This window comes from Sceloporus undulatus, chromosome 9, assembly GCF_019175285.1.
Source record: "Sceloporus undulatus isolate JIND9_A2432 ecotype Alabama chromosome 9, SceUnd_v1.1, whole genome shotgun sequence".
Classification (NCBI taxonomy): domain Eukaryota; kingdom Metazoa; phylum Chordata; class Lepidosauria; order Squamata; family Phrynosomatidae; genus Sceloporus; species Sceloporus undulatus.
In genome coordinates, this window is record NC_056530.1 from 8,858,122 (window position 1) to 8,883,407 (window position 25,286).

General features: G+C 42.5%; 2 protein-coding genes across 6 annotated transcripts in view; both read left to right on the forward strand.

The window, feature by feature from the left end:
• Positions 1–2,896, forward strand: part of SCMH1 (Scm polycomb group protein homolog 1) — a 65,992-nt gene extending 63,096 nt beyond the window's left edge. For all 4 annotated transcript variants that reach the window (XM_042439965.1, XM_042439967.1, XM_042439966.1 and 1 more), the window contains one exon: positions 1,009–2,896. In XM_042439965.1, coding sequence (XP_042295899.1) covers positions 1,009–1,134 — 126 coding nt within the window. In that variant the 3' untranslated portion in view covers positions 1,135–2,896. The remainder of the gene's footprint in view (positions 1–1,008) is intronic.
• Positions 2,897–4,702: 1,806 nt separating this feature from the next.
• SLFNL1 (schlafen like 1) lies at positions 4,703–25,286 on the forward strand. Of its 2 annotated transcripts, XM_042440577.1 has the most exons (3): positions 4,703–5,192; positions 22,124–22,801; positions 23,612–25,286. In XM_042440577.1, exons 1-3 carry the CDS (start codon positions 4,746–4,748, stop codon positions 23,729–23,731), a joined length of 1,245 nt encoding a protein of 414 aa, XP_042296511.1. In that variant the 5' UTR covers positions 4,703–4,745; the 3' UTR covers positions 23,732–25,286. The 2 variants fall into 2 exon arrangements, with proteins under 2 accessions (XP_042296511.1, XP_042296510.1); XM_042440576.1 differs by having other exon boundaries at positions 22,124–23,825.

Genomic DNA, 25,286 nt, shown 5'->3' on the forward strand with positions numbered 1-25,286 from the left:
GCTGAGGTCCTTTTATCTACTCCTAGGATACTTCTCAGATGTTGAGACTGGGCTAGTTCTGCTACTGCGGTGGAATTTAGACCCCATACTTCTGCTGCATATAAAAGCATAGGTGTAACCTTAGCTTTGTATACATTAATTATTGGGGCTAGGGAGCAATGGGCTGTTAAGGTCTCTGAGTAAGCCAAATGAATGTCAGTTGTATAGGATAAACTAGGCTTTTGGAAAATTTGGGAACCTTTTATAGACTTTCTGAGTAATAAGAAACCTAACAATGTAATAATCAGTGGCTCACCAGAAAGTAAACATGTTTTTTCTGGCAAGCATTTTAAAATCATGACAGCGTGGCTTTTATATGGGGCAGATGTTTTAGATTATGTATTTTAACTTTTGTATGTTTTTAATCTTAATTTTATACTGGTTTGACTGGGTCATTTTTATTACTTTTAAAACATTCTTTAAGGTGTTTTTATCTTGTGAGCTCCCCTTTTTGGGAGAAAGGCGGCATAAAATGAAATAAATAAATAATAAATATGATTATTGGTAATTTTAGCAGGATTATTTCGTGGGATCTGTAATGGTAGAATAATATTTTTTTTTCTCCCTCTCTTCTTTTCATTACTGTGTATTAGTTGTGTGAGTTTTCCCCCATTTTCCTTTCTTGTTCTTATTTGCTTCCCCTTTTCCATTATCTTTGATTCTATGTTATTTTGATCCTAAATTAGATTGTGTTGAAGATTAATCTCAAATGAAATGAAAAGAACTGAGGCCCTGCCATAGGTCTGTTTCTGGCACTTTATATAAATTGGGGGATTTTAACAAGTGCTGCTATTGTAGCACTATGCATCAGCACTTTGCAGGACGTCCCTCTTATGTACACTGATGCTCAGCCTTGCTGAAGCATTATCCCAAACTAACACTAGCATGGCTTCTGGTGATGTTAGGCATTAACTTAGTAATGTGATAGGCCAGGCACAATATCAGTGTGGTTCTTTCTTCTATTTCTAGGAAATTGATGGCAAGGCCTTGCTATTATTGCGCAGTGACATGATGATGAAATACATGGGCTTAAAGCTGGGTCCAACACTGAAACTCACCTACCACATCGACAGGTTAAAACAGGGCAAGTTCTGAAGAAGACATTACCTTTCTGGCATGAGTCTTGGCAAACACGGTGCTCTCTGCTCACAGACAGGTCACGTACGCCTGTTTCTTGCCCACCACCTTATAGCACTACGAGGAGACCTTCACTACCAGGAAGGAGATGGTTCTGTCCTAAAGGATCACCATGAACACTCAAGACCTTGAGAGGAAACTTACATATAGACAGCTTGGCCTGGATGGATGGATGGATGTTTCGTCTGCTCTCTGCTGGTGGAATTTGGAGCCCCAGTCAATCTTACAGGGAAGATGAGGCTTCTTGTTTTGTCTATGGAACTCTGGATGAGCCACATTCATGTTGGACTTGGCTGTTCGGCCCTCCTTCTTTGCACCATACTCTCTTTCCTGCCCAATTCAAGGATCCTATTCATGTTACACGAGGAGTGCGCTTTGGACTGAAACTGGCCAATGCCAGGTGGGGTTTCCGATTCTGTGCCATACAGAACAAACTGTGAGGTGCCAGTTCTTTCATAAAACAAGCAAGTGCTGCTGTCCAGATTGTTCATCCCTTGGTCCCAGGGATTATGGCAGAGGGCACAATACTCTGCTAGCCCTTCTATCTGACTATTCTGTAGATTTCTTTCTCTGCTTTCATGGAAGCCTGAGTCTCCCAGTTCCCAAGTGCAGCTGGCATGATAGTAGAGGCCTGTGATATTTATTTGGGATAAGACAAGAAGAACAACTGTGATGGGCATAAAGGTGGATCGACATCAGGATCACCTTTGCAGCTCTCCAAATGATCTGGTGGAAATGGGAAGGCTCCCAGTTGCCAGGTCAGAGAGCTGAACAGACCAACCTCCCTCCCTTTTCCCACACGAAAAGAATATGATTTTTTTTACACTTGATATTGAAATAATAGCTATTTTAACTTTTTTCCTGGGAAATGAAATGTTTCTTATCCCTTCAGTGCATACTCTAGCTACCCGAGAGGTGATCATGAAATTGGCTGGATAAGGAACGGGTTTTTGGATGGTTTGTCCTCCCTCCCTCAGTGTGAGCGGACGAACATGAATTGTTTTATATGTATGTATACTGGAAAATGTTTAATGTATTTATTTTTATGGCGCTTGAGCAGCTGCCCTCACTGTTTCATAACTGGGGGGGTTGCTGCTAAGAGATGGAAATGAGAAAAGGGAGTAATCAGCTGGTGCCCCAAGTACTCCTCTCTTCACATTCATGAGTGAAGGCTTCTTTGCTTCCAGAAAGCAAAACTAGGAGGGTTTTTGGTTTCCTCACCTTCTCCAGAACACTGAACAGTGTACTCTCTCTTTTGAAATGCAGACATGCGTCTTCAGATTCATTTAGTTGTGTTTGCTGTCCCATATGGTAAGCTGGGCACGGGGAGGTATAAGGTACATATCCTTTCTAAGTCCCAAGGCTTAGATACTTCTTCCTCTCCTCTCTAATCAGACTGTTAAGGAAGAGGGACTTTTTGGACTAGTTCAGAAGAAGAGATTGGAGAACTTAAAAATGCAAAAACAAATAAATACCCCACCCCTAAAACAGGCAATAAGCCAATTGTGGGAAGGAACTCACTACAATGCAATGTAGTAGTGCAATTCAGCCAACATGTAGGCCGCCTGGTGTACCCTTCCTTTTGGGGACAGGGTTACCGTCTGCTATTACTGCAATCTGCTCTTACTACTTGCAGGAAACAGTGATGATCCTGACATTCATTCCTGCACTTCTTTTGTTGATTTTGTTTATAAATAAAGGGGAGATAGTACTGGTAAAACTCGGCTGTCATTTGTCTACTGAATTATGCTACATATTAGGCAACTAATGCAGAAGTTCATTTGAGATTTTAGTGACATGGGGGACAGTTACAGATCAGCCCAGCCCGAATTAGTGCAGGATATTAAAGAAAGGCCTGAGGCGATACAGGTCAAGACTCAAAACTCTGACATGGAGGACTGTCCATTTCCCACTTACAGCCCCACATTTGGGTATACTCAGTCCCGTTTACATGCCACGTGCAGCAGCCTCTTTGTGAGTTAACATTACAATGCAGTGCACTTGCCTAGACCATCCTGACATTATATATGTCCTGACCCTTTTAAGCGTGATCAGGCATATTTGCGCCAGAATCCTGTATCATGCAACCAGAGAGTAGCTGCCTACACAGTTTTGCAACCCCTCCCATGCCCAGAAAACAGCTTCCAAGCAGCCAGTGCATGCTTCTAGGAAAAGGATGGAGGCACCAAGGAGCATGGAAACCCATAGGGCAACACTAGCAATCTGCAGTGAAGCAAAACTTCCTTTTATATTGGTAATTACTGCGAAATCCACAATATCTGTTGTTTGCATCCTCCATCCTGGGACCAATTGTGAACACATATTGGAACTGTAGATTTATGACCTCACAATTTCAAACTCTGGTAAAGATATGTGGAGGTGCATGGCATAGAAGTGCTGCTATAGCTAGAGGCAGCAGAGCATCTCTGCCTAGGACTCTTGTCTGTCATGATTACCCACTCCTTCCATGGTAAGTTAAGTTTTGAAAAAGCTGGGAAGGAGAGGGTTAATCTTGTGGGAAAAGGTTATTTTGATTGGAGTGTCAGCAGGTTGTATGGCTATGTTGTATGTTAAGTGAATGAGGGTGATACAGTGCCACATCCTCCATGTTTCTTCCCACCATTAAACTAGAGATTTGGGGCCTGGGGGCTCAGGAGGCCAAAGTCATCCATTGTATGGAACTGGACACAGGAGCACCTCTGTAGAGACAAGTGTCCAGAATGGAATAGATCTCTAAGTGGCTCACAATGTTGTGATTTGTTTATTCAGAACAGTTTAACAACAGCAGCATATGAAAATTATAGGTGGATGGGGAAAACTAGGAGGTTTGTGTGTGGACAGCTACAGTAGTCAAACTTCAGGCCCCAGCACTTTTTAATCTCTGAATACATGACTTTTGGTCTAAAAGTTGGTGGCTTTCAAGATTCTAGCAAAAAAAAAAGTTAAGTATAGATTACATGAAATTATTCAAGGTTCTATCTGGAAAATGAAGTTAATAATTTTGCACTTCATTTGACCTATTAAAATTGCAAAGTTATGACTTCATTTTCTAGCATGAATTAACACATAGCGCTTTACCTCTCCTTTTGAGGCTTGCTTAGCCTACAGTCATGAATGTAAAGAATAATTAGGAAGATCTGTTGTTTACAGTGAACTTTCCACTGTAAAACATTGGAAATGGTATTAGATTTAATTAACATTGGTCAGATCCAGCAAAGCTTTAGCTGCACTGTATAAGAAAGGTAATCAAATAGTCTGTCACACTAAAGCAGTAATCTCCTTCTGCCAAATCAGAGTCCTTGCCATCAGCAAAGTTAATTCCTGACGGGCTTTGAGACCCTTCTGAGGCCTGATCAGCCACAGAGTTTATAAGCAAACCTTAGAAGCAAACCTGAAAGGAATAGTCCTTCCATCATGTATTACTAAAAAAAGAAAAGCATAAGGTCATTGTTGAATTTGATTGACAAAGCCTACTTTTTGTTCTCTAGTTAGCCATATCCCAATGAAGACTAAGATCCAATGCCAATCCTGCTTCTAGAACATTTTCAGACCATCTCTGCGTTCTGAAAATGGATGCAGCAACAACTCTGGAGGCTGTGGAAGAATGTCCAGCACCGCTAAGTAATGTTGATCAGGATACAGAAAAGGCTTTGGCAGAATCCAAAGCTGAAGGGAAGGAAGAGGAAGAAGATGACCCTAGGCACTCATGCTCCTATGTCCTCTACATTGGGAACTTGAACCCCAAGTATCCCCCTGAAATTCTCTGCAATATGCTGAAGGATCTCCTTGGCATGGCCAGTGTCACCCTTCAGAGACACCACATTGAAGTGGTAAAGAAACGCAGGCAGGCCTATGCCTTTATCCAAGTGGCAACGGAGGTCCGGATGGAGCAGGTCTTAAAACAGCTGCTGCTTGCCTCTGACACAGAGCAAGAGCTCACCAAGGAACTGGTGAAGAAAGGGCAAAGTCTGGTTGTGGGGCAAGGCAAGAAGTTTGCGTTTGGAGAAGGCAGAGAGGTAAGGCTGCAGCAGTAGGGACATCTCTCCTGCAATAAGGCTTTGAGAGAGTAAAAACAAGAACCAGGAGACAGATTGGTGTGTTCTCAAAGTCTACTGAATTACAATGTGTGTTATTAATGAGAGGTAAGGTAAGCTAAATAGCTCTAATCCACACACACACAGTTTTATACTACTACTACAAAACCCCACATTGAAGTGGTAAATGCAGGCAGGCATATCACACTTTAAAATGGTCAAGAAATGTGTTATCTGTTTAAACTGCTCCCCAAAAGCTAGTCAAAATGCTACTCTGCCAGGAAAGAGAATAGTCTTTAAACCTCTGGAAGGACAAGGGCTAACTACTCCAGCCAGTAGTATTTCGCTGGTAGTAGGATCAAGAAAAGGAGACAGTGTTATGTAGGAACTGAGTGTAGGACTAGGTCTCTAGAAGACCATGCTTTGGAAACCCATTTGGCCATGTGGTCCTTAGGCAAGTCACGCTCTCGACCTCAGAGGAAAGCATAGACAAACCTGCCCTGAACAAATCTTGCCAAGGAAATCCTGTAATAGGTTCACTTTAGAGTTACCATAAATCAGAAATGATTTGAAGGCACACAATGGCCAAAAGGCTGTGTCAGATGTGATGTTGGCATTGCAAGCTACCAAGTCCTTTTTCTTCTGACACAACAACTTATTTATTCTACATATGCACATGCAAAAATGTAGTTGAGACCCTATCAGAAGCAAACCTAATACCTCTTAAATTCAAACACATCTGCATGAGACTGGAACAGGTATTGCAAAGATGTATCTACATTACAAATGTGTTATCAGTTGCATGCCTCTTTAACGTGCATGTTTTCCCACAAAGAATCCTAGGAACTGCCATTAGCAAAGGTAAAACTTCCCTATGTTTGACATCCATGCATGGGTTAATGTAATTGCTCCTCCACCAAAAAGCAAGGCAAGGGCCACATGATTGAAAAGGCCTCATTTGATATATAAACCCTAGGTTCCTTCCCAGTTATTTCCCCAACATTTGACCAGGTCAGGCTCTCTTCAGTGAACCTAGCCCTTGACATTCTCCCCAGTTTTATCTCACTCGAAAGGTTCTCCAAATTTCTTCCCAGATATTTGTTCCTAATGTTACTTTTCAGTTCCTCTTCCTGACAAGCACCCAACCGCCACATTATTATGCCATAATTCAAGACAGGGTCCTAGAGCAAACCACCCCTGACTTCTCCCAAGATGGCTAAACTGAGACTGTTTGGCTCTATCATGAGAAGACATGGCTCACTGGGAAAAATGGCAATGCTTGGGAAGCTTGAAGACAGCAGCAAAAGAGGAAAACTTCATGGCAAAGCCATAGCCATAAATCTGCAAGATCCGAGCAGAACTGATAGGGATTTAGAAATCTCTCATTCATAGGATTGCCATGAGTCAAGGTTGATTTGACAGCAGTAAAAATCATGTCACTTTTCAGTCTTCTATAAGTGAAACATACCCAACTCTTTCTGTTGTTCCTCAGACCTTCGAACATCTTGGTCAGTCTTCTCTGGACATGTTCCAGATTGTCAATATCCTTCTTGAACTATGGTTTCCAGAACTAGACACAGTATGCCAGGCGAGGTCTGGCTAAAGCAGAATGAAGTGGCACTACTACTTCCCTCAGTAGTATACTCCTTTTGATGCAGCCAGAACTGGATTGGCATTTTTGGCTGCTGCATCATGCATCGTTCTTTTCATATGTATTGCTTTCAAGCCTGGTGCCATTCCTCCTATATTTGTGCTTTTCATTTTCCCTGCCTAGATGTATCTGGCATATACACCTGTTGAAATAGATTTTGTTAGTTGTAGCCCAGCTCTCCAATCTATTAAAGGCGTTTTGAATGCTGATTCTGTCCTCTGGGATATTGGCTACCTTCCTAATTTAGTGTCATCTGCAAATTTGAGAAGCATGCCTTCTACTCCATCATCTAAGACATTTATAAAGCTGTGCTCCAGGACAGAATCCTGAGGGACCCCACTTGTCAGTTCTTCCCAGGATGAAGAGCAACCGTTTGAGAGTATATTCTGGATGTGGTCTATCAAACAATTACAGAAATCAAGATCTACAACAGCCATAGGTCTATCCTGACCTACTAGGCTTGTAATTCTGTCTAACAGAAAAAAATAAAAGTTAAGATGTGTTTGAATCAGTTGGAAGAGACCACAAGTCCAACCGCCTGCCATGCAGGAACTCCCAAAGCACCACAACAGATGCCCATCCAGCCTATTTAAAAACTTCCAAAGAAGGACACTTCACCATCTTCTGAGGGATTACTTTTAGGAGTAAGTAATTAAGCTCTCACTTTTAGTAGGTTCCTCCTAATGTCGAGGTGAAATCTCTTTTCCTCTGGTTTGAATCCATTGTAATGGGTCCTATTCTCAGGAGCAATAGAACACAAGCTTGCTCCCTCAATATGACTCCCCTTCAAAAACCTAAACAGGACTCTCATATCACCTCTTAACCTTCTCTTCTCCAGGCTAAACATCTCCAGCTCCCTAAGTCTCTTCTCATAGGACTTCATGGTTTCCAGACCCTTCACCTTCAGTTCCGCGATCTCTAATTTTCATTTTCCTGACATGGTACTAGACTTGACTCTAGAACCAGTTTAATCAGTAGAGACTAACACTACAGGGCCCTGGAAGACGTAATGGGGTGTGCCGCATGCACAAGCCCCATTACTTCTAATGGGGCTCGAGCATAAGCATTTTTCCCTTACGCCGGGGGAGAGGGGGGAGTTCCAAGTAAGGGAAGGATGTGCTGCATGTATATATGTACACCCTGAAAGAGCAATATTCATGCTAAGCAGTATAGTAGTTTGTTGTAGCCATCTTAATGACATTTGCCTTGGATAAGACAGTGTGGTATTGCTTTTTCACATCTGTCGAGCGACTCTGTTGGGAGTGTTCAGAGGCTCCTGTGGGAGGCTCTAACACGACCTGGAAAAGCCAAAAGGGGCTACCAAAGAAACCCCAAACTAACTCTATTAGAAAGTCTGTTCCATACCCTTGGAGACTAGTTGGACCGGCCGGTGAATTTCCTGAAAGCACACCGTTCAGACGTGCCATTGTCCAGAGAGAAATTGTCGGCAAAGGTGCCTGTTCTATGGAGCGTTCATGGGTAATGAGACCCGGGAATATGGAATTCAAGCGCGGGTGGGTGGCGTGAATATCTGACATAACCCTCAAGCACCATGTGCGGAAGTATGCGTGCGCTTTCCTTAACGTGAAGGAGGCAGCCTCTTTGTGGGGGTTGAAGATAATGGCCTCGTGCGCGGAGTTAGGTGGACCACAAAGATGAAGACAGAGTCCGTCTGCTCATTGACTCCGTCTTGAAAGGGTTCAAGCCACAAGTTTTCCCAGCAGCCTACACACTAAGTTTCATCCCAGTCATCAAAGCTGAAGACACTGGCATCTTTCTTAAAGTTATCGTCTGAGCATCCGTCCTCCCAAGAGCCCAGAGATCTTCTGTATGAGACCGATCAAGGGAAGTATACCTGCGGCGAGACGGCAGCATCCGGGGCCGCTCACTGGGAGCGCCATCCAAGAGGTGGTGCCGGCAGGTAATTTCCCACACTATACAGCCAGTAGTGTATTTACTCAACACAGCAGAACTAAGTTTTCACTTGCGGAAAGGATTAAGAAGAAAAGTACTTTCCAGCCTAGACTGCCATGTTTCATAGCAGTTTGGTTTACAGTTACCTATCTTAGACAATTCTAAAACATTTTTATATCAACAAGCTTTGGTTCTGTTTTAAGAAACCAGATGTTATATTCATTTTTTTTAAGGCTTATGTACTAGCAGAATTTGGGAGAAAGCTTTATTTTTTATTGCTAAAATTCCTTGAAATTAAGATCCTTAGACAAACATAGCCACAGGTTGCTACACTAGAGGCAAGGAACAAATGACTCTGGACCATTAAAACATCCAAGGTCCAATTTATTCGATTAGCTGCAACAGATTGAACTTAAGCAGGCCCACGTGGGAAAAACTAAATCTAGTTAAGTATACTGAACTATGGATGTCTGAGTATGGATTTCAAAACGCTGAACAACTAACATCCTGTAGTGTCTTGTTGCTGGATGAGGGGACTACTAATTGACTAACCTTTGTAATGGGGATGTAGGGAGACCTTGTAGCACTTTGAGACTAAGTGAAAGAAGTTGGCAGCATGACTTAGTCTACTTCCTCAGATGCACTGTGGTTTGTGATGGGGGCGGAGTGTTGTGGCAGTGCGCACAATGTGGCAATGCCGACACGCAGACTTCACTGTCAGAGGTCTGGACAAAAGTTAGAGAAAAAAAGTGATAATTGGACTACATGAAATGGAATGATCATCATTTTCTATATCTCTAGAAATGGACAGAGAGATCAAGAAGTTGGAAATGAAAATAGAAATCTTGCTGAAGAGAAGGAAACCCTGCAGCAGTATAGGCAGAAAACACCAGATCTGCATGTTGCCTCTTATGTGACAGATAAGCAGTATCACTAGAAAGGTCACTAGACATTGGGAAAACTACTACTCACCAGTGTAAAACAAAAGTGCCCCCTAAAACACCTTAGGTCTAATAGATTTCTTACTTTGTGGGTGGTATGCTGGTCTTGCTGTAAGAACTCTGTAGCAAAAATTAGCCTTTTCATTAATTAACCTTCTGTCCTTTCATAAATAAGTGTATTCTGACAGACCACTAGGATAAGATAATTGCTTTCTGCTACCTGCTAGGATGCATTATTTTTATTTAGAATGAAAATATATTTCTCTATGAGAAAAATGGCACATATCTGGCACCAATTGTGTAACCCAAGATGCTACGGATTGATGGATTGAGGCCTATCTCTCCCATGGATTATGTATCAAGAACTACTTGCCGAGACCCCTGCCGGAGACAGATTAAACCCCATCTGTAAGAGCATTTCGATCCCAGGGTCAGATTAGAGGTAGACTGGGTTTTGGAGCAGGGGAGGTAGGCTCCAAATACTTGAACCCAGTGATAAACCATATCCCTGCTCTCCAGAGTATAGAAAATTATGACCACCGGAACTCAGAGATAGGGAACAGTGACCAGAGTGTATTTATTAATTAGTGCATGTCATTCTTCCAGTCAGGAACCAAGAAAGAAAACAAAAAAGCTAGGACACCATTCAGTTGTCCCATTTTTTAAAACACAGATGGCCAATATTACAACTTCATATGTGTTAAAATGTTTGGGCACTGACAGGATTAGCCTTAGGAGCTCTGCATGTATATGCTAATTGTTATTAAGTCATGTCTTTTAAAATATGAAAACCCAAGATTAGATTTCAGAATTTATTCAGCCACTGGCTTGCTCCAAGTAATTCACTCCATGATTGTAATGGTGACGCTACAAGCTCACGAAAAAGCATGCCTCTGAACGTACAAATTACACCATTAAGGAGTCAGCTGCTTCTTTTCAGCAAACACACGGGTAAACGCTGGTACCCATAGTAAAAAGCTTTTTTAAAGTTCTGTGTTTCTAGCCTCAGGCATGAAACAGAAAACCTAAGAAGTCTAAGGTACCATTAGTTACACGAATCATACCAAATTGGTATGTATTATACTAATTACAATGCTAAGTATGCTAGAATCCTGTTCAGTTAATTAATGCCCTACACTGATTTACAACATAATATTCCGATTCACTTTATAGTCATGCATGATCACAACAACCGAAAGTACCCCTAAATCCTACCTTTGAAGCCTTGCAGCCTCCAACACAACTACGAGGAGGCGCTGGAGGGTGGCAAGTACTGGCGTGTCCAGCCCCTCTCAGTCGTGGGGCATGCGGACACGGCCGTGGTTTTGATAGGCCCCTACAGGGTTCTCTGTAGCCCCACAATCAGGAAGATGCTTACTCATAGTTCTGCTCTCCAGCCCCTCTGCAAAGGCTGTGAGGCTTCAAAGGCAGCATTTCGGAGGATGGCAATGGAAGATGTGTGTGCTCCATTTCCATAGCCACATCTCCTGAAGCGGATCTTGACCTAAGCTTCTAACAATGCCAAGTGGAACAAACATGTAAAATTAATTTGTCAAAAATAAATTACAAAACAAACGCAGGAAAAAGAAGACTGAAGTACAAATAAAACTATGTATATAATATTAATAAAAGGGAAACAGGTGTGAGGGTAGGAAGAGAACTCAAGGTTGACAGATGACTAGAGAGTCACATTGATTACTTTCCCCAAGTTTTATGAAATGAAAAGTGTTTGGACACAGGGCATATTTCATAGAATAGACTGTTCTCCTATTTGCTTGAAACACAGCATACAATCTACATGGCGAAAGGAAGAGCCCCTATGTTTGGAGAAGACTGCTGTCGGCCTTTCAATTATCGACAGGCTGCAGTAAAAAATGTGCTGAATTCCCCATAGGGCATCTTCGTATGTCACATGGATGACATCTTTCTCAGCAATGGGGCGAGGGGAGATCAGGCGGGCCTCCCTTACAAGAAGACTTCAGGCTTTTTAATCCAAGGCCGCTATCTCAGTGAGTTCCAAAAGGCAGCTTCTGAAAAGTCATTTTCTTGCATACGCGCCCCCCTTGATACAAGGAGTCCTATGAGTCCGGGAAGCAGAAGGCGGAAAGGAAAATACACCTCCACTTGTGCCTCTAAAATACTGAAAATTATTTATAGTCACCTTTCTTGTGTAATTGTATGTAACATAATCACTTTTCTTAGGATAGGGATAAACTAAATAGTTAGTTTCATGAGCAGAAAAAATATATTCCTGGAAAAAAGGTTCCGCCGTGGCCCTTGTAGCAATAAATCCATTATCTTTTTAAAAAGAATACCTGTAAAAATTAATTTCTGCCTTGAGGAGCTTCCATCCCACAACCCATTAAGAGGGCAAATAGTTAATTTAAACCTCCCACAATGGAAGTTCACAGAAAGTGAATTGCTTGGCAACATTCATGATATAATGACATGCCAAGTCTCTTCAGAAAACAGTCCTTGCTCCGTTTATGACATTATTCCTTGTATCTTACAGCTGCACATGAGCAGGCACTAGTTGCATCTTCTCAAATACAACTCTAGAAAAATAATGCAAAAAAAAACCTAAGAGTGACATGATTTCTCAAGTACAATTATAATGGTATGATTTAAAAAGACTCCAGCTGTCCAGCTGTTGCATCCAATGAAGAATCTCAGGAGGCATATCTGGGAGACACAAAAAGCATTATTTGTAAACTGTGTGATCAGTCATATGCTGTTTCTCTCTTCAACGCCTTTACATTTAACAAGTGTGGGATACGCAATGGCTGTCTAGCCCAAGCTCCACCTGAACCCAGGTCGCTTCCGTTTTAATCTATCACTCCGTCCTCAGTACCACACTGGTTCTCAGTGTGTCTTTCAGCAAAAAAACCAAGTCAACATATTGTATTACTAATATGCACTTGTGTTTTTCAGTGTTACTGATACACATAAACAAGATTCAAACAGAAGAGCTCAGGATAAATTCCCCTCGCCTCTGCACTAGTGTAGATGTCCAAGATAATACTCCTTCCAGCCAGAAAGAAGGCAAAAGATTTGACTAGAAGGAACAGTAACACATCTGTTATCTCTAATGAGCAGAGGACACTGGGTAGTGCGCTGTCCCTCCCTCTTGCTCCAACAGACAGGGTCCTTGTGCCGCAAACTTCCATGTCTAGTGACCCTACGGATCTCCAAGTAACCCTACCGTCAACCCTGCTGTGGGTCCCCCGCTCAGGGCCCGGGCTCCTGACTGAGTCTATCCATCTGGAATGCTTTCCCACTGCCTTAGGAACCCCAATACTTGGCCATAGGCAGCATGTCCTGATGTCACTCCCCAATTCATCTGCAAAGGGTGCTACTGGAAACTTGTGTACTTTGGATGCTGTCTGGAAAGAAACGTAGGTGTGAAGAAGTCAGTATGTTTGAGGTAGGTTTTGACTGTCCCGCTGTGTGTCACTTCTTTTCCAGCGGTCGACTAGATTTGGGCAAAAACAGGGGAGGACTGACTGTTGTATGCCCTGTGGAACATGGAAATAACCTTGGGAATAAATGAAGGGTCTTGGATCAGAAAGACTGAGTTTATAAGAGACATTCAGAGCTCCACTCTGACAAGAAGGGACCCTAACTTCAAGACCTGCAGGCCAAGGTGATAGTTTCAAGAGGGTTTCCAGGTGAGAAGATTTACTGAAACCAAGTGTAGAGGCTCAAAGAAAGGCTTGGTTAATGCCTTCCGTGTGTTTAGAGATCCCAGGAGGGGAACGTGTGAGCCACTGGCCATTTTAAGAGATGGGTGGGAGATGGAGTGGCAGGCAATGGTGGAGATGCTGAAACTTGCATCCTAGTGTGCTGGGACTGACGAATAGGAGGTCCTCCTGGGGGACAGCTAGGGATAGCCTCAACAGAGGACTGAACAGGAGGAAAAACATGGCAGAATGGGCTTGGATTAGATTGCCCTTGGTGATCTTCCAACTTATGATTCTATGGCACGCTACCTGACAAAGTCTTCCAGCTCTCATGTTCCCAGAACAGTGTGATATCATCTGGTTTGTTGAGTCCGACGAAAATCTTCTTGCCTTTCCAAGGTGGGCGTTGGAGGCATAAAAACTCTGGCTCAACTTTCTATTTGTTCTTTCCTCTCATAAATTGAGATGTATTTGCAAAAGTGCTTTGAGTGTGTATTCCTCAATGTCAGGGGCTTGGGCTTGATGCCTTTATGGTCTCTTCCAACTCTATTTCCTTGCATGAGAGCAGGCTCTTGAAAGGCGTGGTTTCACCCATTCCCCATTAATCATCCATGTGGCTAGGAAAAAAACCTAATGAAAGGGCTATGGTTGGTTTGCTTACAACTTCCTCAAGAACCCTGGAAGGGAAAGGTCTACTGGCTGTATAGGAAGGCTTTGGATATCCAAGGACCCCACTGCTTTGCTGAGAGCAGCAGAAATCCTCTGGCTTTAAGAGCCTCACCTATGGAAGACTCCTTGCCACTCTTGCCCCCGTCCTTTAAGAGCTAATCCCTCCCTTTCTGCAAAAGAAGGCCATCGTGTCCATCTCCTCAGCAGAAGGGTGGCATTCCAAAACAGAGGTGGACTGGAATGGTGGCAACTTGTGGGCCCTGGTGGCCTTGCAGTGGGAGAAGAGGGAGAGAAGCCTTATAGCTGCTTGCCTGTCCTCTAACATGGTGGATTTCCTTCCCTTCCCCAAGGTGTGGAGACAGTCTACAATGGTAGCCTACTTGACGTTCTTGCTGATTGGTTCAGTCCACTCCCTTCCCAGGAGGCTTCAGATCCAGGCAATCATACCTCCATAAGGAGAGGCCTGCTGCACTGGGGGGGGACTGGGAAAGACCCAGATGCCCAGTCTCACCCTTGCTGTTTTGGGTCCACTGGCACACTCCACCCCCCAAAGCAGCCCGGTTGGCGGCACTAGCCTTCCTCCCTGAGGGTGAAGCCCTCAGGCAGTTTCCAGCGTGGGCAGTTCTTGGATGTTCTGGTTTGGAGGAAGGAGCATGGAGTCCCCCAACAAACCCAAACTGCTTCCTTCGCTTCTCATAGTCTTGACTCCCTGAGGGGCGGCGGAAGGGATTGTGCTAGAGAGACGGACAGAGGGATCTTTCCTTTGCCGCGAAGGCACAAAATTAAAGAGAAGTGGTGGTCTAGGAGTGACAGAAGAGAGCTCTATTCAGCATCTTTGCGGAATGGAAGCGGCCCTAGACTGGGAGTCCTGGTGGCCCTCTCACCCGAGGAAGGAGTCCGTCTTTCCACTTAGTTCTTGAGCCTGCCTGTCAGAGCGAACGGAGGAACGGCCTGCCACAGGAGTGTTCTGCGACTCGAGTGGAAAAATTTATCCCAGGACAGAAAGCCTGTACCAAAGTCCAGCTGAAGAAGAAGTGACTAAGTGGGGGAATGAATCTAAAAAAAAGGTAGACCATTACCAGCAATTACTCAGGTTCACTGCAGAGTAAATTTCAATTCTGTTATCTCGAGTCTGGAGGCTACTTTCACTTCTGTCACTGTATGTATCCTATGAAAAAAAGATTTCTGCATTTCAGCTTCACTTGAATTCCATTTTAAAGGCAAAGCACCCACTAACAGTTCATGAAAATCACGAGATAATGAAGCATTATTGCAAATATAAAGTCATTTTAATTATTAACTGATTACAGTGCGCCCTTGCCTTATGCGGGGATCCGTTCCAGAACCCCTCCGCGTAAGGCAAATGCATGTATGCTTGGCCCCATTGAAATAATTGGGGCTCGTGCATGACGCGTGGCATGGCGGCACACCCCATTCCCGTCGTCCGGCTTTCAGCGTTAGCTGAAGCCACATAAAAGATGTCCACATATGCGGGGCACACTGTGACAATTACAAGTCATTTACATGGGCTCATTCCAACCTGGAAGGGGTCCGGGGCGAAAGTGCTCCTCAGTTTATCTAGCAGGTGCTGACAGGGCATTTCAATTTAATCTTAATGTCCATGTAAATTCCCAAAACATTCCAGAACGCTTAACATATTGTCATTCCTGAGTAGTAAGGAAATTAAAGTGACAGCTCCCAGATACTGCATCAGCCTCAGGATGCCATTACTTGGTTTTCTGCTCAAGAATCTTATACTGCAGTCCTATGAGAGGCTTAGTTGTTATTCAAAGCAAAACTGATCTGTCAGGATAATTTTGTATGAATACCACCCCAGAGCAACAAAACTGATCAGATGTTTCAGGCTTCAAACAGTCTTTTATTCACAGTGGTTCTCAACCCTCTAATGTAGCAACCTTCAATACAGTTCCTTTGTTGTGGTGACATCCAAACATAAATTGCAGTGTCTCGGTTCCTAAGACATTGGAAATATGTGTTTTCCGATGGTCTTAGGCGACCCCTGTGAAGGGTCATTCAAACCCTAAGGGTCATGAGCCACAGGTTGAGAGCTGCTGTTCTATGACCATGACATGCCATTCTCGGAACAGGCAACAAGACTTGGAGGTTTGACAGTGGCTACCAATTTTGCCATACTGCCAATATTCAAGAATGGCAGTGACTTCTTTCCCTCTAGGAAAATGCCAGCGACAACTCTCTTTGAGCAACAAGCCCTGCAATTTTATATTGCTTTTTCTAATTTCCACAGAGCTTCTATAGAATTTTTATATCGTTTTTTATCTGCTTTTGTGTTTGATATGGCAAGGGCTAATCAATAAAACATTGATTGATCGATTGCAAGGCAGTGCTTCCCTTCCAGAAAAAAAAAAGCTGCAGAGCCTCTGTCAGTTTGTCCGTGACTGCACCAACAAGTGAGGAAAAGGTCACACAAACAAACTCAGGGTCCACGTTACCTTCTCTGTTTCTATGGACAATCCAGAATGCATAGTAGTATTTTCCTTGTAGCATGCACAGCAGAACCAGTGTTTCCCTTGTAATAAGATGCAAGAGCAAGCCACACACCTAAATGAAACTCGTACATTGCAATACAAATACCCCTCACACAAGCAGAAGTCTTGGCACCATCTTCTTGACATTCTAGTCATCATTACACTCAACTGATCAACAGCAGACATTGCCTACACAATGTATACAATAAAAAATGATGTTAGTTAAGATTAGTTATTAATTAAGCAGGAGAAAAACACCATGATCAACCCATAATTGAAATAAGTTAATTCTTCAAAAATGGTATAAAATATTTTCGGAACAGGTCTTTATTCTCAAGATTCAAAGATGCCAGCCAAAGATGCTGGCGAAACATCAGAAAGAAAACTCTGCTAGACATGGCACATAGCCTGAAAACCCACAAAAACTATGAACAGATATAATTGAACCCATGAAAAAGCCCGTGATTTTTGGAAGAGAAACATAGAAAAAGAGATTGAAGGTGAAGAGAGATTTTTGTTTCGAGCCACTGCAGAGTTTTATCCTGCAGATTTTATCTCTATCCAAATCAAGATATTCCAGTATTTATTAAATTTGCCAGAGCCATAGAGATCCTCATTAAATTGTTCTTTCATCCTCGCCTTTTAATGCATTTCTTCCTATCCGCATTTCTCTCAACCTGCTGGGCTTCTTCTCTTGATTCTGTTCTAGTATAGGTTCTGGTGGTGGGTTTTTTTCTTCTATTTCTGTTGTTTGTCGTCCAAGGCTCCAATCCTCTTCTTCACTCCTTAACATCTTCTGATATTCCTTTCATCACTCTTTCAGTTTCTCAGTATCTTGTTTTTAAGTCTTGACGCAATTCATTCGTAAGTCTTAATTTCCTGGCAATACTAGTTTCAATTCTTTGGATTGCTTTCAAGATTTAAGGTTGAGTCTGTTGATTTTAGTTCCCAAAGCGGTCTTCTTTGTTGTTTCTTGCCTTGGACCTTGTTAGTTGTACTATTTTCCTCCCTTTTCTCTGTCTGCTATTATCTCGTTGTCATGTTGTTGAGTATCAATTTAAATTCCAAATAACCTTCCACTCAACATATAATTTCCAAATTTACTAAAATAACGAACCTGGCTGTAACAGATCTTGTTTAACTCAAACCCTTTAATAATACCTCTTTAGGTTATGTATGAAACAGCAGGATTGAATGTTGTATTTGGTTCATCCACCTCTAAGTGTGTATTCTTTTCACACTTCTTCCTTATCTCTGAGTCCTTTGTCTATACTTGATCCTTTCTTCTTACATACTCTCTTTGAGCCCATACAGACAGGCAAAATAAAGCTGCTTCGGGTCACTTTGGAGGATATGCTGTTTAAATTTTGCACACTCTTAAGAGGCCAGAAGCTGTTACCAAAGCTGCACTCCAGTCATTAGAATTGGAGTGTGACTTTAGTATGGTTTCTGGCCTCTTAGGTGCATGCATCGCTTGAACAACATACTCCCAAAGTGACCCGAAGCAGCTTTATTTTGGCGTCCTTTTTACAGGCCCTTTGTTAGTGACACAGCTTTCTTCCTCTATGTCACTTCCTTATTTTTCATGTGTTCTGCGACTTTGAAAATGCCCCGTCTTTTCACTTCAGATTCATTTTCTCCCTACAATCACTCCCATCTTTTATTTCTTTTCTCTATCCTCTGTCCTAGTCTCGTCTGCTTTCTCGTCCAATCTATTGCCCTTCACACCTTCTCCATCCGCTTCTCCTCCTGTTTCTCCCGTCTGTTTCATCCCGGTCTGCTGTCTCCACTCCTTCACCATCTATTTTTGTCCTGGTTCTCTATCCTCCACTCCTTCTCCGGCTTTCAGGTAGTGATTATTTTAAAGGTGTAAAAAGGATAGTAAATGAGTGACCTTCATTTCACCATGGAAAAAATAAAACTGTTAAACACTGTTACCCTAAATATTGCATCAGCATCTCCCCCAAGATGCAATGGTGTGCCGAACAAACCAATATTTTAGGAAAGGATTTAGCTAAAGCCTCCCAAACATGACAGAACCACAAACGCCCATATTTCCTGCTGCAAAGGTGCTAGTGATATAATAATCCAGATATAGAAGTACACTATACAGGCTGAAGGTTTTGCACTCAACAGAAAACAGATCACTCCAATTGGATGCTACACACTTGGAAGATACTGCAAGCTCAAAAGTCACATGAAAAGCCAGAAAAACTCAGCGCACTTACCTGGGTGAGAGTCTGGCAACCTTTCTGTAGGTAATGTGTAGCTTCCTACTGAAGCCAAAGAGAAGCCCAAATAAGGGGGAATGGCTTTTAGGTCTCAGACAGAAACTCTGGATGATACTAACACCAACAAAAAAATGGATGCTCTGAAGAGGAAAAAATACATGCTTCATTAAGTTGCATCTGAAACAACCATTTTACCAAAGTAAACAAATATAAAAAAATATCCTTTCTAACTCCATTTGAACATGATCTTCCTTTTTTTCTTTTGGCACCACGTGCCTCTGGCATCCATTTCACTTGAAACAAAAAGATCTACCATCATAGAATCTAGAGTTGGAAGAGACCCCAGGGCCATCCAGTCCACCCCCATTCTGCCTGCAGGGAATCACAATCAAAAGCATCCCCCATGATAGTATGCCATCCAGGCTCTTGCTTAAAGACCTCCAAGGAGGGAGATTCCATATTACTCCGAGGGAGCAAAACGTGTGTTCTTACTTTTGGGACAGCCTCTTATGCACTTATCCCTCAAAGGCTGATATCCTGCTTGCACATCATAACTGCCCCCATTACATTGATTATGGTAAGGGAGTGTTGTGCAAATGAATGCACACCTGAATGTGCAAGTGAATTCATATGGACATCTACTTGAGTAAATGCTTCTGTGTGCACATTTGCCCCATATGTGCAACTCCCCTTCAATTGTAAAGTGAGTGCACATTTGAGAAAAATGCCTAGTTGCTGCCACAGAGGAACTCATAAGATGTCCACAGACTTCTGCCCAAAATGTTATTTTTAGTAGTCACCACATCAACTAGGAGAGCATCAGAGCTGAGGGCTAGCTCCACAACAAACCAAGGTGCAACTTTAAGGACTCAAATCACCATAGGGTTGATGTATCCTTAAGATTATTTACCACTCCCGGTATGTATCTGTGCCTGCCTTCTGCCCTATTCTCTCACATCTTTCTGAAAAGCAGTAACACAAACTCAAATGCCTTGTGGTTTTCAGGACTCAAAACCCAAGGCAGAGTCTTTCAGGCAGACAGAGACCATGTTGCCATGGTCCATTTTGCTGGTAAGAAAGTTACTTCCATCATCTTAGGTGAAATGACTCCCTTTACTGCATATAGATATCTACATAGTTTAAGCTTTCCAATGTCGTGGCATATTGCACCACTCCATAAAAGCTCTTTTGAACAAGACCTTCAGAATAACTGCCTGCTCAAAACTGCCTACATTCACCAGGCATCACTGGATAAATGCTCTTTCACAGAACCGGACTTTGGAAAAGGGGTGTTGCATCAAATTCTTCCTGCTTACTGCATATACTCATGTAGCAGTCTAGAAATTTTAGTCAAAGAAGTGAGCCAAAAAACCCTGAGCTGGCTTATCTACAGTCCAACATAAGTCCTGTACTTTAACTCTTTCATTTGTTTAAAAAGGAACCATCCCCTGAGTATAATTTGTCCTGGAAGCACGGACCCACTCCACTCGCGTCCATCCAGTCTTTAGTGTGAGCACAAATAGCTATGCCTGCTAGAATTTTGCATGTTATTTGGCATTGTTTTCCTTTGCTTCATCCATTAGATCCTTTGTTTCATGCCCTTAGGTTTTACCTTCAATTTATCCATGGGACATATTAAAAGCCTTAATTTCGGCCCCCAAGCCTGCCCTCGACTTCTACATGACATTGACTTATATTGAGCATATAGGATGAATTATTTTGAGCCAGCCTCCCTCCTGCGCACGGATGCTTCCTTTACTGCACATAGATAAAGCAATTTATTTGTCATCTTGAGACCTCTTGTGGGCTGGGAGGCAATATAGAAATACCTGGGGAAAAATAAATACAGTACCTTGAATGTCCATTCTTTTACACACAAAAATCAACCCCATCCTTAGTAATGGCATGTACAACTATCTGTTTTACTTTCATATCTAGCTTGTACATTACTTATACTTCCTATGCAGTTCTAGCAATATTTTCTTTAGGGTCAATATGACAAATGCCTTTTCAGTCATGTGACTTTTACCCTTCATGGCCAGCTATAGGAGTTAACCTATGCATGATGTCTCATGTGCATAGAAGAATAACAATTCACAGTACTTTCCTAATACTGTATTCCATTTTTCATGAGAAATCTTAGGTGGGTGGGGAAAGGGATGCATCAAAAATAATTGTTAAAAAGGCATGCACTAGAAGCATGGGGAGCCTGGCTGACCAGATAGGTCATATAGCTCACAACCCCCTTCCTCCTGGTCAAGACAAGGTGAACATCTCTAAAACATTACAAAGCAACAATTGGAACATATAAGCTTTTATTGGTGCATGTATAGTACCAAGAAACATTATGGCAATTGCCTCAAAACAGATAGATAATCATCATGTATGCCGGTGGTTCTCAACCTCTGGTCCTCCAGCTGCTTTGGACTTCAGCTTCAAGAAGCTCCAGTCGGCTCAGGATGACCGAAGGCTGAGAACCTCTCATCCGTATTAAATCCCTAATTGGAGACTTGGATTGATTATCTTTTCCAAAGTTCCTCGGCTGCATTTGGCACTCTCCACCCACTGCAACAATTTTCATAACCAGCTTAATTTTAATAGCCACAGCGAGATCTCGATCAACAGTCTTGTTTACTTACCTTATTTGTTAAGTTACATATTTAATATTTATTCTTCCTGGATCAGAACGAAAAGAATCAAAGTAATAGCAAGATGAAAACTTAGCCCTTCTCTTCCCAAAGACTTGCCATATTTCATCAGTTCATAAAGCATGAACTAAAACAACTTTGTGAAGATGCAGTCAGTACATATTAGGAAGCTATAAGGACCAATGAAGATTCCCAGCACAAGCCAACTATTTGGTCTGTGTCCCACACACCTATTGGCTTTGACAGTCTAAAGCATGCACGCGAACCTACTTTGAATTCTCTTTCCCTGTTTAAAGGCTCTGTTACTCTAATAGGATATAGGTACAGAAGTCAGTATCAGAGACTCTATAATTTCATTTTCCTGACATGGTACTAGACTTGACTCTAGAACCAGTTTAATCAGTAGAGACTAACACTACAGGGCCCTGGAAGACGTAATGGGGTGTGCCGCATGCACAAGCCCCATTACTTCTAATGGGGCTCGAGCATAAGCATTTTCCCCTTACGCCGGGGGAGAGGGGGGAGTTCCCACGTAAGGGAAGGATGTGCTGTATGTAATATGTACACCCTGAAAGAGCCAATATTCATGCTAAGCAGTAGTTTGTTGTAGCCATCTTAATGACATTTGCCCTTGGATAAGACAGTGTGGTATTGCTTTTGTCACATCTGTAGAGCGACTCTGTTGGGAGCTGTTCAGAGTCTCCTGTGGGAGGCCTACAAGCACCTGAGAAAAGCCAAAAGGGGCTACCAAAGAAACCCCAAACTAACTCTATTAGAAAGTCTGTTCCATACCCTTGGAGACTAGTAGACCGGCCGGTGAATTTCCTGAACAGCACCCGTTCAGACAGTGCCATTGTCCAGAGAGAAATTGTCGGCAAAGAGTGCCTGTTCTATGGAGCGTTCATGGGTAATGAGACCCGGAATATGGAATTCAAGCGCGGTGGCGGTGAATATCTGACAGTAACCCTCAAGCACCATGTGCGGAAGTATGCATGCGCTTTCCTTAACAGTGAAGGAGGCAGCCTCTTTGTGGGGGTTGAAGATAATGGCCTCGTGCGCGGAGTTAGGTGTGACCACAAAGATGAAGACAGAGTCCGTCTGCTCATTGACTCCGTCTTGAAAGGGTTCAAGCCACAAGTTTTCCCAGCAGCCTACACACTAAGTTTCATCCCAGTCATCAAAGCTGAAGACACTGGCATCTTTCTTAAAGTTATCCGTCTGAGCATCCGTCCTCCCCAAGAGCCCAGAGATCTTCTATATGAGACAGATCAAGGCGAAGTATACCTGCGGCGAGACGGCAGCATCCAGGGGCCGCTCACTGGGAGTGCCATCCAAGAGTGGTGCCGGCAGGTAATTTCCACACTATACAGCCAAGTAGGTTATTTACTCAACACAAGCAGAAAACTTAAGTTTTCACTTGCGGAAAGGAAATTAAGAAGAAAAGTACTTTCCAGCATAGACTGCCATGTTTCATAGCAGTTTGGTTTAGTTACCTATCTTAGACAATTCTAAAACATTTTTATATCAACAAGCTTTGGTTCCTGTTTTAAGAAACCAGATGTTATATTCATTTTATTTTAAGGCTTATGATACATAGCAGAATTTGGGAGAAAGCTTTATTTTTTATTGCTAAAATTCCTTGAAATTAAGATCCTTAGACAAACATAGCCACAGGTTGCTACACTAGAGGCAAGGAACAAATGACTCTGGACCATTAAAACATCCAAGGTCCAATTTATTCGATTAGCTGCAACAGATGGAACTTAAGCAGGCCCACGTGGAAAAACTAAAATCTAGTTAAGTAATACTGAACTATGGATGTCATGAGTATGGAATTTCAAAAACGCTGAACAACTAACATCCTGTAGTGTCTTGTTGCTGGATGAGGGGACTACTAATTGACTAACCTTTGTAATGGGGATGTAGGGAGACCTTGTAGCACCTTTGAGACTAAGTGAAAGAAGTTGGCAGCATGACTTTAGTCTACTTCCTCAGATGCACTGTGGTTTGTGATGGGGGACGGAGTGTTGTGGCAGTGCGCACAATGTGGCAATGCAGACACAGCAGACTTCACTGTCAGAGGTCTGGACAAAAGTTGAGAGAAAAAGATGATAATTGGACTACATGAAATGGAATGATCATCATTTTCTATATCTCTAGAAATGGACAGAAGAGATCAAGAAGTTGGAAATGAAAATAGAAATCTTGCTGAAGGAGAAGGAAACCCTGCAGCAGTATAGGCAGAAAAACACCAGATCTGCATGTTGCCTACTTATGTGACAGATAAGCAGTATCACTAGAAAGGTCACTAGACATTGGGAAAACTACTACTCACCAGTGTAAAACAAAAGTGCCCAATAAACACCTTAGGTCTAATAGATTTCTTACTTTGTGGGTGGTATGCTGGTCTTGCTGTAAGAACTCTGTAGCAAAAATTAGCCTTTTCATTAATTAACCTTCTGTCCTTTCATAAATTAAGTGTATTCTGACAGACCACTAGATAAGATAAATTGCTTTCTGCTACCTGCTAGGATGCATTATTTTTATTTAGAATGAAAATATATTTCTCTATGAGAAAAATGGCACATATCTGGCACCAATATGTGTAACCCAAGATGCTACGGATTGATGGATTGAGGCCTATCTCTCCCACTGGATTATGTACTCAAGAACTACTTGCCGAGACCCCTGCCGGAGACAGATAAACCCCATCTGTAAGAGCATTTCGATCCCAGGGTCAGATTAGAGGTAGACTGGGTTTTGGAGCAGGGGAGGTAGGCTCCAAATACTTGAACCCAGTAGATAAACCATATCCCTGCTCTCCAGAGTATAGAAAATTATGACCACCGGAACTCAGAGATAGGGAACAGTGACCAGAGTGTATTTATAATATATGTGCATGTCATTCTTCCATGTCAGGAACCAAGAAAGAAAACAAAAAAAGCTAGGACACCATTCAGTTGTCCCATTTTTTAAAACACAGATGGCCAATATTACAACTTCATATGTGTTAAAATGTTTGGGCACTGACAGGATTAGCCTTAGGAGCTCTGCATGTATATGCTAATTGTTACTTAAGTCATGTCTTTTAAAATATGAAAACCAAAGCTTAGATTTCAGAATTTATTCAGCCACTGGCTTGCTCCAAGTAATTCACTTCCATGATTGTAATGGTGACGCTACAAGCTCACGTAAAAGCATGCCTATGAACTGAAACTCATTACACCATTAAAGGGAGTCAGCTGCTTCTTTTCAGCAAACACACGGGTCAACGCTGGTACCCATAGTAAAAAGCTTTTTTAAAGTTCTGTGTTTCTAGCCTCAGGCATGAAACTGCAAAACCTAAGAAGTACTAAGGTACCATTAGTTACACGAATCATACAAAATTGGTAGGTATTATACTAATTTACAAATATGCTAAGTAATGCTAGAATCCTGTTCAGTAATTATAATGCCCTACACCTGACTTACAACATAATTATTCCGATTCACATTTATAGTCATGCATGATCACAACAACCGAAAGTACCCCCTAAATCCTACCTTTGAAGCCTTGCAGCCTCCAACACAACTACGGAGGAGGCGCTGGAGGGTGGCAAGTACTGGCGTGTCCAGCCCCTCTCAGTCGTGGGGCATGCGGACACGGCCGTGGTTTTGATAGGCCCCTATAGGGTTCTCTGTAGCCCCACAATCAGGAGATAGCATTACTCACAGTTCTGCTCTCCAGCCCCTCTGAAAAGGCTGTGAGGCTTCAAAGGCAGCATTTCGGAGGATGGCAATGGAAGATGTTGTTGCTCCATTTCCATAGCCACATCTCCTGAAGCAGGATCTTGAC

Bases quoted from the DNA above. Each gene is read 5' to 3' on its own strand.
- SLFNL1 (XM_042440576.1), top strand. From the start codon at position 4,746: ATGGATGCAGCAACAACTCTGGAGGCTGTGGAAGAATGTCCAGCACCG. The intron at 5,193-22,123 runs GTAAGGCTGCAG...TCACATCTGTAG, and splicing joins CGTTTGGAGAAGGCAGAGAG to AGCGACTCTGTTGGGAGCTG.